This window comes from Seriola aureovittata, chromosome 3 (assembly GCF_021018895.1).
Source record: "Seriola aureovittata isolate HTS-2021-v1 ecotype China chromosome 3, ASM2101889v1, whole genome shotgun sequence".
Lineage (NCBI taxonomy): Eukaryota > Metazoa > Chordata > Actinopteri > Carangiformes > Carangidae > Seriola > Seriola aureovittata.
In genome coordinates this window covers 9,849,058-9,863,086 of record NC_079366.1, presented here as the reverse complement: position 1 = coordinate 9,863,086, position 14,029 = coordinate 9,849,058, and the positions used below count along the sequence as shown (strand labels likewise).

The following is a 14,029-nucleotide window of genomic DNA, read 5'->3' as shown; positions in this document are numbered from 1 at the left end:
TTGTTTGAAGTGAGTGTTATCATCACTTGCTGGGAAGTTAATTAAATGACAACTGACAACAAAAAGATGCAAATCAACCACAAATGCAATACCAGAAAGGGGCAAAATTAAACCACAAAGAGACGCAAAACGATAACAAGAGACATAGATCGACTACAAACAGAGGCAAGAGTATTAAACAGAGACGCAAAACCAACACAAAAAGCATCTAAACAACACAAAACTACTCTTTCGGTTCTGGGGATTTGGCTCAGTAACACTTTATTTGGTAGTCTGCCTACAGAGAGGCTTGTAGAGTATTTCAAATGACTGAACTGTTTCGCTAACCCTCACCCTAACCATGAAATGGTTCATTAACTGTTGGTTGAATATTTGCATATGCAATGTTGAACATTAGTAAAGCATTTAAATGTTCAACAGAGATGAATGAAATGGTTGAATAATTATTTACTGAATGTTTGTATATATGTTGTTGAACATTACAATGTTTGAGAAAGATTAGTGAAATGTTCAAAAAACTGTGTAAACTCCCTGAAGGTAAATAACGTGTGACCTCTGGAACTGTGCAGGAGGAGTGTGATGGCCTTTTTCATTTTTCCCAGCGTCACCATTGTCTCATAATCTGTCCATGGGTTAATATTCTGTCGCCAGAAGCTCACTCATTGATTCAAGACCACAAAGACATACTGTATATGAAACAAACACAAAGTCATGAAAGACATTCTGCATCACTTCTCACTACATGTCCCTTGCTGGGCCGAGGTGACCACCACAATCTTATGAATTATTCCATGGTCAAGGGCCAGTGTGTCCACCAAATTTCATGTAAATGTATGCAGACTAATTAACCAAGATGGAAACCTTCCCAGCATAGGTACTTCATGCATCTGCTTGATGATGCACAAAATATAGGTTTATGAATAAAGACAGTGGCCCGCTGCATGCTTTCCCTACATCTCTTTCTCCTCAAAGCTGTGTGTTTAAGATAAGGACCCGTACAAAGATAAAAAACCATGTTCTGCTCAGAAAGTACACGCATGCACGTCTATGATGTCAGTCCTAAGAGGATGAAATGCTATGAATTATTTCATGAAATAATGTATCATTTATTACATTATACTATTAACATTGTGTACATTGCCTGTGTTAGTGTGTGTGAGGCTACATAAGCAATGAGGGAGAGTCAACCTGACATCCAGTCCGTGGTCATTACAGAGATGGGCCGTCTCTAAAGACCTTTCTGGGAAAGAAGACACACACAAGGACACACAGAGTCAGATAATGACACAGTATAAGGATATGATTTCTGCCGTTTCTCTCCTCTGAGTTAAATTATTGATGACTAAAGTTAAAATGTGGGTGCAACACATACCAATTTTCTCTCTCCTGTAGTTTTGTGCTTTCTCATCCCTCCGCTCTCTCCTCCTGTCACTTTATGCAGGTATTTCTGCCTCCGGAGCTAGAGTCTGGATCTGTGACTGCAAGCATACCACCCCCTGATCCTGCTCAACACCTGCTACTACAACTATTATTATCCTTATTGTTATCATTATTATTATACATTCCTATATGCAACTTGGATTGTGGTATGTCACTCTCCCCCTCTATCTCCCTCCTCCAGCTTTCAATGGGTTCTTCCTGATAACCTAGGTTGAGATTTGGCTCTATATGAGCCTAGCCGCCCTGCAGAGGTAGCTCATTTCAAAATTTTGTATCTTTGATCTTGTTCCTTTGGTCACTACCCAAAGCTCATGACCATAGGCAAGGGTCAGAACGAAGATCGACTGGTAAAGGAAAATTGGTTGCAGGGGAGAGGCCAAATAGCGACCAGATGGAAGGCAATTTTCAAGACGGTGTCATCTATCCCAGATAAGGGAAACTGGGGCATCCTCCTGGAGCCAGACCTGGGAGGGGAGCCCGCTGGTGTGCATCTGGTGATTGGGCCTTGGCCCATGCAGTGCAGTGGGGTCACAGCCCAAAGAAATGACATGGAGCCACCTTCCTTTGGGCCCACCACCTGCAGGGACAGGCATCAGGTAAGGTTGCAATGTAAGCTGGGCAGCAGGCTGGATCAGGTGACTCTTGCTGGCCATATCTTTCTGTCTTTTTTTTTGTCTCTACAATAAACTTACACCAACTTCTCCTCACTTTGAGCTCAGAGTATATTGCTTTCAATTAGTTTGGGTATACAAGCAGCTGACAGCCAAGCCTCTGAATCAGACGCTGATTGGCTGTGACAGCACCCACCGGAGCCAATAGGAGTGTCAAATTCAGTGACATACCTCTAGACGTCACTAGCAAAGATGGCGGATGAGAATCGATCATAAACTTAGAGAAAGAAATCGGCAATGCCTCAGGCAAACGGTAAGACTATCTTTCGTAACTTTTCGTAGCAGTTTGTAGACCGAAGTGACTCACATGGAAAGCGTTGATTTTCTAGATTAAGTTGAAAAAAAACGGCACGTCTCTAGCTCAAACCATGGCGGAGTTATGAAGCTCTAAACACAATGTGATATTTGGGAGCTACGTACACTCCCGTGCTGCTTAGCCCCTGAGAACTTCGTCTGTTGGATAATCATGACTAAATCAACAGCAGTCGGAACTGAAGTTATTATTTAGAGTTGACCACACAAACACTCAGTTAATCTTTTTCATCAGGACTGTGCAGGTGTGGTGGTTTGATAAGATTTCATTGACAACACAAGGACACACCAACCCTCCAACTGTCATCAAATCATGTGTTGCTAAATCCTGATTGGTAACTGTAAGTAGATGACATCACCGCTTTCATACTAAGCCCTGCACACTTCAAACCAACATGACAAGAGGAGAGAGAGAAAAAAAAACACACACTATACAATACAGAAATCTCTCAATTAATATAAGTAAGAAAGTGTCATAACTTTGGCAGGAAAATGGTGTTCATGCGGGACCCCCACTAACAAGCTAATTGAGAAATTATTTTTTCAGGGCGTTTAAACATAAAATGGTTTTGGAGGGATTTTTCCAACAATTATGGGAGAGTTTAATTGAGTCTGTTTTTGTCTTTGTTTATAACTGTAGCTATTATCTGTACGCACTTATGTATGTGTGAATCAGTCAATCAATAGTTTTACTTCTCATTGTTTGCATCACACACCTGAATCCCTGTCTAGTAATGTGACTGGCTGCTATGCATGTAAATTGCTTCATATAGCGAGACATGACAGGACTGTTGACATGTGAGTTAAAGAAATGAGGTTATATCATCATGGTTATATCATCGTCTGACCGCAGCTCGGAGGAAGCGTTCCTCACAGAGGATACAGAGCTGGCACTGTCTGTCGCTCAGCCTTCTTAAAAGTGCAGACTGCTCATGTTTCTATAAATTTCTACAGAATGACAGTGACAGTTCGCGGCTGTCGGGGTGTGTTTGTGTGACAACAGCAAGCAGAAATGTTTGGTTTATGATCACACCATTTTATTCCAATATAACCCAACAAACATACAGCACTGAAGCATCTGAACAACTATAAATAATCTAGTAAAGTATACAACATAGTCTCTGTATTTGCACGAAAAAGCCTTTATTATTAAAAGCCTTGTTTTTTTTTTTTTGACAGCTTCCATTCGTTTCGCTGACATCGCCTCCACTCATTATATTCACCTGGTCAGCTTCCTCGTGCCGCTGATGAGTTTTTCTTTCTCTACACATATGACAAGTGGCTGAAAAAAGTATAACCTGAACTCATACTCACTTTATTACAGTATGTTCTACTACAATAAACACATTGTTTGATTCTAATTAGCTTTTACTGAATAGCCTTAATCACAATGACTGGTTTTATAAAGGGACTGGTTGTGTGGTGAGAATATGGAGACCAGAAAATAGAAACATAAGCGTTACTACTGAAATGCTTTAGGTTCACTAAAATACAAAAATAACATACGAATGTGTTTTTCTGCTCCGTCACTCACTGTACCACAAAAGGAGAAGCTGTGCTCAGATTGCCATGAATTTAATGTGGGTTTATAGTTTTTAGTCTTTGTTTAGGTCTGTTTCACTTGTCAGTGTTAAAAGGTGACGTAGCATAAAGCAGAAATACTGTTTCTATAGTTGCCTGTGTTGCTCAGTATGACTGACCAGAAATATATCTGAGGTGTCCTGTTATATGATTTTAAAGGTACCTCCCAAACATTCAGAAACAAGTATTTTCTGTGCCTGTGGTATAATCCTCTCCATCCTGTCACAACACAGGATCTTTGATAATAAAATCTCAAGGGCTGACACGGTTGCAATACAAGCAGTTCAAAGGCCAAAACTAACAGAGGCTGTGAGAGCTGATAATGTGCTGCCAGTCTGATCAGAAATAGCATCTACTATACAATAAACATGCCGCTCATACAGTAACACTTGCAACAATACGTGCTGCTGTAAACCCTGGATTTAGCAGCATCACGGCTTCTGCAGAGAAAAACATATACACATATTCTGTACATATGCCACAAATGTACATGTACACACACACACACCTACATGACACACAAGTTTATAAAGACACAAAGTAAGAGGCGTATATACAAAGAGGTCAGAGGTTTTGTTTTCAGAGCTGGCTACATGTTTGCAGAAGGTCACTGAGCAGGCGCAGAGTCACATTTCCTGTGACTGAGAAGCTGACAAACAGCAAGCAAGCTATTTTTTACCAAATACAAACAATAACCCACAAGGATTACAGCGGACTGTTTCCACAAAGCGGTACAGATGTCAAGTTCATTGATCACAATACGCCCATTTGAGTAAAGTGAACAGCAGTGAGTGGGAGCTTGAAACAGAAAAATGCACTTTTAACACAGAAAAAAACTTGATACTGAATTAGTGCATTGTGCTGTTTAGCAGTTTCATTCAAGCTGTAGTAGGCCAAGATTTTTATCTAAAAATACCTTCATCTTTCCAGCCTGAATCATGTATGTCTATAATAAAAGAACCCTGTAATGCCCAGTTTACCAAAATAAAGATATCAGGTACCTGCGGGAAGTCTTCTCCGCTGGCTTTAAATATGTCCTTGATGGCATTTTTGGTTCCTTAAAGTTAATACATTCTTACATGTTATCTGACACACTAACAGGAAGTGAGAGAAGTAAGGTGTGAATGTTTGTGTGTCTTTAGGAGTCGTGGTGATTGCTGAGAGTGGCTGAAAAGGCACTTATGTCAGATGGCTGGATGGAGAGAAACCCAGGGCTTGGTGATTCATACAGGTAATTCATACATCGAGGCATGAAAAATATTCATCAGGTTGTTTCACTGATATGGCCCATCAATGCTGCAATGCATTTAGAATGAGTGTGCATGTTTGTATCAGGAAATAGCCCGATATATGCATTTTTACATTGTTACTGCTGAGAAGCATCAGTGTTTTCCATTTTTCATCAGCTAATCCAACTGTGTTCCCTCCTCTATAGTCTCACATCATCACGTTTTTTTTCCTCCTCAGCTCCTCTTTTCATTTCCTAAAACACCTGACATCCAGAGTTTATTGGCTAGTGTTCCTGTGGAGCTATGGTGGCTGATGAGGCGGGCGTAGTCAGGGCAGTGGTGGTGGGAGGTTCAGCAGGGGTTACAATGTTGGTTACCACGGAGGCTGCTGTGGAGGTTATCGTGGTAGTGGTGGATCCGATCCCTGGACAAGTGGAGGGAGATTGATAGGTAGGGCTGAAGCGGTGCAGGTCTGCTGCTGTGTGCGAGGCAGGCGAGTCTGGAGCCTGAGGAGAAATCTTCATAGAGGAAGAAGAGAGCCAGAATCATAGGAGAGCAGAGGGAGGAAGCATCAAAAGCAATATATTGAAGCAAGAGAGAGGCGAGGTTAAAAGTACGAATGAATGTAATCCAGTGTAATTTTATTTCACTGATACCAGACTTACTATTTACCTTTTCAGTAAATAATTTACAATTCTCTGACCTGTACAATTAAATGCACTTGCTGTTAAAACCCAGGTTTAAAATACAAATGCGAGTTAATAGTAATTTGCCTCTCATTGCATTTCTCTTCACATGAAGATGAAGAGATATGACTTGAACTTACATAAATTCTGAGAATAACCAGCAGATCCATACATGAATAATTGAGCATTTGGACTCTAACATATTCTCTGTGACTTACCGAGGAAGTTTTGATAGTTTGGATAACCTTGATCCAGCTGAAGGGGCCGTGGGAGAGTCTCATCAGAGCTGCTCTGTCAGTCTAATGCACCTCGCTGCTTTTGTACAAGTTATCTAATTGGACACTATGAAGCCCCCATGCTGCAAAGACTGAGTCAAAGCTTTTTCATTCCCTGACCACCCTCCTGTTTCTAACGCAGACACAGACACACACACACTCAAACTCACACAGAACTAATAATCTCATAATCTTGCACTCCCGCATTCAGAGTTTTTCCTAATCATTGCCTCCACAGCAGCATTAATCTACCATCCTTCTTCAATTAGCTGCTACACACACACACCTACACACACACACACACACACACACACACACACACACACACACACACACACACACACACACACACACACACACACACACACACACACACACACACACACCTGCCTGTTGATTAATTCAGATGTGTTCGGCTGCCAAAGCTGATGCATCGGACTCATTGGTGATGCAGAGAGTTGGAGTGTGTGTGTGTGTGTGTGTGTGTGTGTGTGTGTGTGTGTGTGTGTGTGTGTGTGTGTGTGTGTGTGTGTGTGTGTGTGTGTGTGTGTGTGTGTGTGTGTGTGTGTGTGTGTGTGTCTCATCACACCATGGTGATGTCACACCATTTTTTTCTGTAATGATTTTGTTTTTCCTTGTCACTTCATTTCCCATTTTTGCCCCAAAAAACAACAACAACACACACATAAAGACAGAGTACCTGGCTGCTCTGGGGATCATGGTAGACTTGGTTTCGAGGGGAGAGCAGGACAAGGTCGTGTGCTGTGGTTTTCTCAGTACGTGGGGCACTGGGGTCACCATCATCTACACCATTGGCCTTGCACCTCATACTCTTCACACACAGCACCTGCAGGACCACAACAACAACTATCTGTGGATGCTTTCAAGCTACATCAGAAATCTCCAGGAAGCAACAGTAGCTACTGACTCGACTCGTGTAGAAGTGGAGCATTGTCTGCCACACTGTAATACTTGATACGATCACCAGATGGCGCCAAAGTAAAGACTTTTCAGATCCTACACATCGTGGCTTTAAGTTAACCTAAAATAAAAAGAGGCCGACTGTGGCTAATAAACAACAAGGCAAGATAATTTAGTAAGTGAGCCGTGCTATTCCGATTATTTAAATTTGAGGCGGTTACTACTTAAGCTCGGGGTTTGATTCAAAAGAACTCGATTGTGCGACGTGTCCTCTGACCACATCGGAAGGCACACCAGAAGGCTGAGTGAAAAGCCATGTCATAATAGCGAGGAGGGAAATGTGATAATCATTTAAATAAAGGGATAACAGCATACAGTTCAAGATAGTCTTGTGGAAGTCACGTGAAAGGAATTCATAGTTTTGCACATAGTTGTTCGCATGAAAAGTGACAGAAAAAGTTGTTACAAAAACGAGCTTGAGAGAAACCAAACGAAACTCCACCAACTCTGCAGAGCGGCCAACTGCTGTGAGGAGTGGGTGTGAATGTCAGATTGTCAGTTTCGGAAAGTTGGAATGCATAAAAAGTCACAAAGCTTTGTAAGTAATAAGTGTAGGAATGGCATTTGGGACCCTGATTATAATATTTGAGCAGAGCAAAAGAAAACTGATAGATATGCTTGCAGAAAAAAAACACATCTTTTAGTTTGTGAGGTAAGTAAGTAAGAATTAAGTAAATTAACCCAAACCAAACCTCCCTTTAACTTTACTAACTTTTAAATTAAGTATGAGGTTTTTGCGATGTAGATCATGTTTACTCACTACCACTCATTGTCAGATGTATTATTGATCAAGTGATCAGTCAGAACCTAGGCAGAAATTAAATGTTTTCACACTTTGACATGAGTCATGAGCTTACAAACTCAATCAGCTGCTCTCAACTGGAACCTAGTTGCCAGAGGAAGTATTTCACCATCTGTTCATTTGTCCTATATGTAGATGCTCTGCAACCCTCTGACTTGTAGTAGAAAAAAATATAAATATATCTATATTGTATATAGATACAGACGGGTGTCAAATTAAAGGGAAAACTTCCCCCATCTATAGGAGACAATGAGGAGTCTGAAAAACATGTGAATCATATGCTGTGAACTTAAAAGTCACCAGATCTCAACCCAGTTGAACACCTATGGGAGATTTAGGACCTTGAGACAGCGCTCACCATCATCAAAACAATAATGAGGGAATATCTTTTGGAAAAATGGTTTATCCCTCCAGTAGAGTTCAGGGTCTTGTAGAATCAATGCCAAGGTGCATTGAAACTGTTCTGGTGGCACAGGGTGGCCCAACACCTTACTAAGACACTTTATGTTGGTTTTCCCATTAATTTGTCACCTGTCTATAATGTTTAAAGATGTCTGAAAACTCAAAATATATGCATATATTCTGTTCTTAAGATGTCATAATGTACTGTCAAGCATGGAAGAGGCAACCATGTCTAAACTGTATGCCCTTCTTCCAGTACAGAGGAGAGTGTTTCAAACTAATGCAGTTTACTTTGACATTTTGCCTTCACCTTCAGTTAAGTCACTGCTTGCAGCCAAGAAACAGCCTGGCACACGATGTAGAACCACAACTTGCTGTTTTTTGCACTTACGTATTTGTAAGGTTTAAACAAGTACTTCTGTGCCTTCAGGCAGAGTCAGGCTAGCTGTTCCCCCTTGTTTCCAGTCTTTATGCTAAGCTAGGCTAACTGGCTGTAAGCTTCATACTGAACACATGACGAGACGTGGGAGTGGTTTTAATCTGTTCATGTAACCCTTGGATTAAAGCAAATACTTGTATTTCTGAAAATGTGTAATTATTTCTTTAGGCCTTGCCTGTACACAGAGTTGATAGCCAGACAACATTCAACCTACTTTTCTGAAACTCTGTTTGAAGTTGTCTGACAGGAAGCCGTAGAGCACCGGGTTGGCGCAGGAGTTGGCGTAGGACAGGATGACAGCAAAGAAGTAGATGCCGGCAGTGACGCTGGACTCTGGGATGATGACAACCAGGTTGACCATGTTGATGATGAAGAACGGCAGCCAGCAGAGCACAAACACCACCACGATCACCACCACCATCCGCGTCACCTTACGCTCCGAACGGCGACGCTTGGTGAAGCCCGCCCGCGCCCCCGAGGACTTCACCTGCAGGGAAAACACCAATGATAGTTTGATTATGATGATGGTAAGGGGGATGAATATGAGAGTGATAATGATGATGATGATGAAAATGAGGGAGAGGGTGTTTAGGATGATGGAAATTATCATGATGAGGAAGCAGATTACAGTATGAATTTATACATGAGCTTTTTTAATCAGCTTCATATACACACTTACACACCTTGATGACGATAAGTAGGTAGCAGAGGCAAATGATGAGCAGCGGTCCAAAGAAGCCCACCGTGGCAGTGTAGAGGATGAAGGCTGTCGACCACACGTCATTCGGCTCTGGCCAGATCATGTTGCAGGAGTTGAATGTTTCCTAAAGAGAGAGGAAATAAACTGATTGAAATTTAAATATTAAAGGAAACCACAGCAAATTAAAAATCCAATCGTCATCTGCTCAGTCTGACAGTGAGTAGAATACAAGAGGTAAACATTGCACTTTGAAGAGTTTAATTGCAAAGCCCATAAATTATGCAGAGAGGATGTTTGGAGAAATGCAAATGACATTATCTGCTTCTTGGGGTTTTTAAGAAGCGTGTTTTGCATTGTGGAAGACATTTCCAGACATTAATGTGTTTAGTTTGTGTCAAACCAACAATTAGCTTTAACCCAGCACAGCTGCCTTGCCTCCTGTTGTTATCAAACCAATGTCCTTCACCAACAAAACTGCCGCATTTGTCAGAAGTTGAATTTTCCTATTACCTTTTTTCTATTCAAAATCTTTGCTGCCGTTAGAGAAATTTCTGCAATACTTTTCTTTCCATGCACATATAAAAGCCTCTGCTAAACTTCTGAACAAAAGACACTGAACAGCGTGTTTTAACTCAGTTCGCATGTCTAGCATCTCAGCAACAACTTGCCTGTTTTTTCCATCACAGCCTTTCAAGTTCCGTAAATACCAAGAAATACTATAGAGAGGAAAAAGGCATTCTTTCCATCTAGACACATTCTTCTCAAGTTTGAAACCTGCATTATTTTTCATTTATTTGCTTGGCCACTTTTGGACAGCACAACCAGCTGTAAACCCAACACACACACATCCAGCAGGCACAGAGCAAGATTAATATTAATTTGGAGTTGTGTTTCTGGCCACCCAACAAATCTAAGTCCAATTCACTCTCCTCTTAGTTCTGCTTTTGGTTTCCACCAACTTCTCAGAGAAACAGCTGCTGCTAAATGGTCCATTATGTTCAACAGCTAGTCGTGAGCTTTGTCTATTTGTTGTTTGGTGTTGGGCAACTAGCGTACGGTGAGTCTATTAGAGCTTTTCCACTGAAAACAGCTCCCTGCTGTTACTGGACAATAGGTTTTGAGAACAGTGACAGTGAACATCCAAAACAGTCAGCTGAAAGAAGGTAAATCAAGGGTTACTGCAGAGTAGGTTTGACACTAGAAGTGAGCGCTTTCGCATTAGTCATGATTTATCCATTGGTAATAACAAAAATATTGATTAGAGCAGCTTAAGAGTTCTAAAGAGAAGAGTCTGACACTTCGGTCTCGTGCCTTCATCCGGCAACATCATTCCTGATTGTTTTTGGCAAGAATTTGGTTGTTTGTTGTGGTATTATGCCATTTAGCAGGTTACTGTATAAATCACTATTGGCTACACTAACAATTGTAAGGACAGGTTTTTAAAACACTAAATGATTTTCGAACACAGCCAGGCTATCCTGTTTATGGATCTTTGTGCTAAGATAAGCTCACTGGCTTTAGCTTCATGTTTAGCATACAGCTGAGTGGTGGGTCTTCATGTCCTCATTTTGTGACATGATGTATTATCTTTTTTGTTGTTAGTTCTTATCTTGTTTACTTTATGACCTGTTTTGGCAAAGATGCACTTTTTCATCATAATAAAGCCTGTTTTAAAAAAATTAATTTTGAAATGATATAATGACATAATGAATGAATGTAGGTACTGATACAGACAATTTGTCATTAATGAATTAAAATGCAGAACCACCACTGTGGCTCTTTGAATAGTTGCCTTATTAAATGTAAATTTAAGAGGGACCTGCAGGGGTCACCTCGCTGTGTCTTGTGGTCCTATCTAACGTTTTGACCTCTGGCACTGGGACATAGGCCTTCAAAGACATAACGTTAACCAGGACTGGGTTTTCTACCTGGACATCAGAGAAGATGACCACCGGCAGGACCACCACAAAGGACACGGCCCACACAGCTGCGCTCACCACCTTGGCCACGCGGGGGTGTCTCCACTTGGTGCTGCGGATGGGATGAACCACAGCCAGGTAACGATCGATGGACATGACCGTCAGGCAGAAAATAGACGTAAACTGGTTCATAGAGTCTGCAGTCATGACCACGCGGCACAGGAAAGAGCCAAAGGGCCAATAGGAGAGCACATTCTGTGTGGTGAGGAAGGGGAGCCCGATGATGTAGAGCTCATCAGCCACAGCCAGGTTCAGGATGTAGATGTTGGTGACAGTCTTCATCTTGGCGTAGCGCAGCACCACGTAGATGGCCAGAGTGTTGCCGGTGAGACCCACCATGAAGACCGTGAGGGAGATGACCGCTGTCACCAGAGTGCTGCTGCCCTGAAAGGGGACACTCTGAGTGGACAGGTTGGAGGAGATGTTGAAGAGGCGGGGGTAAGAAAAGAGGAAGGATGAGGGAGTTGCTGCAGAGGAGGAATCGAGGTCTGATGAGAGGGGAATCCATTGGGTCTGGTCTAGAGGCTCCATTATAGTTTTCAGAAATTAATAGGGAAGATCGTGCCACACAATCCAGAAGTAATTTTGTTTCCCCCTGTTTCCAAGGATTTAGAAAAAAGTATTCTCTTCTACCCTGTTGGTTTCCATGCTTTCTTTGGAACAGATCAGGAAGAGGAGAGAGTCAGCAGCCACCACACTATAGGATATCGGTTAAAATGACGAAAAGTGGTTTAACGTGTCTGATTTACAGTTTAGTTTGTCTCAAATTTAAGTTTGATTGTGTGCACCAACTCCAAAGAGGAAAGTTGTGAAGCCATTCATCCTACATTCTAACATAACATTGAAGCAGTTTTCGCAAGGAGTCGTATCAGTATTTACGCAGTACGCAGTACTGAGCTTTAGTATTGTCGTTGTCACCTCTCCGGTGTCTCTGGGTTTGGCACAGCCCTAAATTATTTGCCTTCTCCTTCTGCCTGACACCGCAAACACATCGCCTACAAGTCAACCGTCGTGCGCCGAGGGAGAGTCGATTGGAACAGCGCCACTGCTTTTACGCACGGCAGATCTACTTGACTATAATCTCTGTAATAATGACTGATTATGTGCTATAACCTTTAAGTAGGTTATGTGGTGCCATAACGTAATGCACTCCGAATGCAACGACACATTTTTAAACCATCCATTTAGTACATTCGTGATTTATCAAGAGCAGACTTACTTTGGCGAGCAGTGAAAAAAGTCCAAGTCTGCGTGAATTCAAATTCAAATGAACAGATCCCCCAAACCAAACTTCTGGTGTTAATTCAGTCCTCTGATTTTCCAATAAAGCAATATCGATGGATAGCTTGTGTCCGATTTTCCGATCGATCGCTGTCCGTGGTGCTGAGCAGAGTGTGTCGGCAGCAGCTCCGCCGCCTCTCCTTCAACTTTCTGCCCACACAGCTCTGCTGTTTCTTTGATATGATTTGTTAAGAGATAGAGAGGGAGGGCGAGCAAGAGAAAGAGAGAGAGTATAACACTCCTTCATGAGACACAGCAGACACAAGGAACCGAGGGATCTTCAGTCTGATCATGGGTGAAGTCAGTACAGAAGAGAACAGATTTACTGTTGTTGTATAATTTTAGGACAATTTTAAGGTGCTTAGGCTACTTAAGTAAAGTACTTGAGTATTTTCATTTCATGCTATTATATACTTCTACTCCACTAGATTGTAGAGGAAAACTTACACCAACAATTATCTGACAGCTATGCAGATTGAGATACATAAATATGTGAACAGTGTCTAAATCATGATGTAGTGCTATTTAACTAGATCTGCCTCAACCATCCAAAACAAAAAAAGGCTGCTTGCTTACATGTTAATGTGCCAGTGCTAATGTAATACTATTAATTATAAAATGTGACACACTGAAAGGGGGGATTCTGCCAAGTTTTACGCATATATTTTTTCGTACGTAAGATTTTGAATGCAAAACTTTTACTTGGAACATTTTTCTATTGGGGTATTACTGCTTTTATTATAGTAAAATGTGTGAGTATTTCTTCCTCATACAGTAGCCTTGGCTGTTTCTGATTGATGATTTAAGGTTCTTTGTATTATTTTTGCAGCAATACAGAAATCTAACGATGACAATATATTTCCATGGTCATGTTCGAATCATAGTTTTTTTTGCAATAGTGGTTCTGGTTTAAAACTAAAGTGCAAAAATATTGTTATGTTATGTTAATATCATATTGAAGGGTATGCGCCTGCTATTACAGCCTGTGTGATACAGACCATCTGTCAATTCACCACATACTGCTCAGTGTCACCCTGATTAAGATGAAGGTGCCACAGACAGAAGGCCATTCTCACTAAGAATGTTCTTGTCCATATATTTTGTGCTCACACAGGTGAAATCCGCTCTATCAGCTATGCAAGGTGTGTCTGTTTAGTATCACATGCTAACACTGGCTAGTATTACACATCAGAGTCCGTTACAACTTCATGAATTCAAAACACCAGGCTGGGCATCAGAGCAGTCTGTCAT

The 14,029-nt window shown here is 41.4% G+C and overlaps 1 protein-coding gene and 1 long non-coding RNA gene across 2 annotated transcripts; one reads left to right on the top strand and one right to left on the bottom strand.

Moving 5' to 3' along the window:
• Positions 1 to 2,296: 2,296 nt before the first annotated feature.
• Positions 2,297 to 9,191, top strand: LOC130167107 (uncharacterized). The gene is made up of 3 exons (XR_008827226.1): positions 2,297 to 2,364; positions 5,147 to 5,235; positions 9,055 to 9,191. It is a non-coding gene; the product is annotated as an uncharacterized LOC130167107 (long non-coding RNA).
• Positions 3,449 to 12,854, bottom strand: LOC130167106 (somatostatin-like receptor F_48D10.1). Its single transcript, XM_056373095.1, has 5 exons — positions 11,447 to 12,854; positions 9,502 to 9,642; positions 9,033 to 9,305; positions 6,895 to 7,041; positions 3,449 to 5,751 (listed from the first exon to the last, which is right to left on the bottom strand). Exons 1-5 carry the CDS (start codon positions 12,026 to 12,028, stop codon positions 5,518 to 5,520), a joined length of 1,377 nt encoding a protein of 458 aa, XP_056229070.1. The 5' UTR covers positions 12,029 to 12,854; the 3' UTR covers positions 3,449 to 5,517.
• Between the last annotated feature and the right edge of the window lie 1,175 nt (positions 12,855 to 14,029).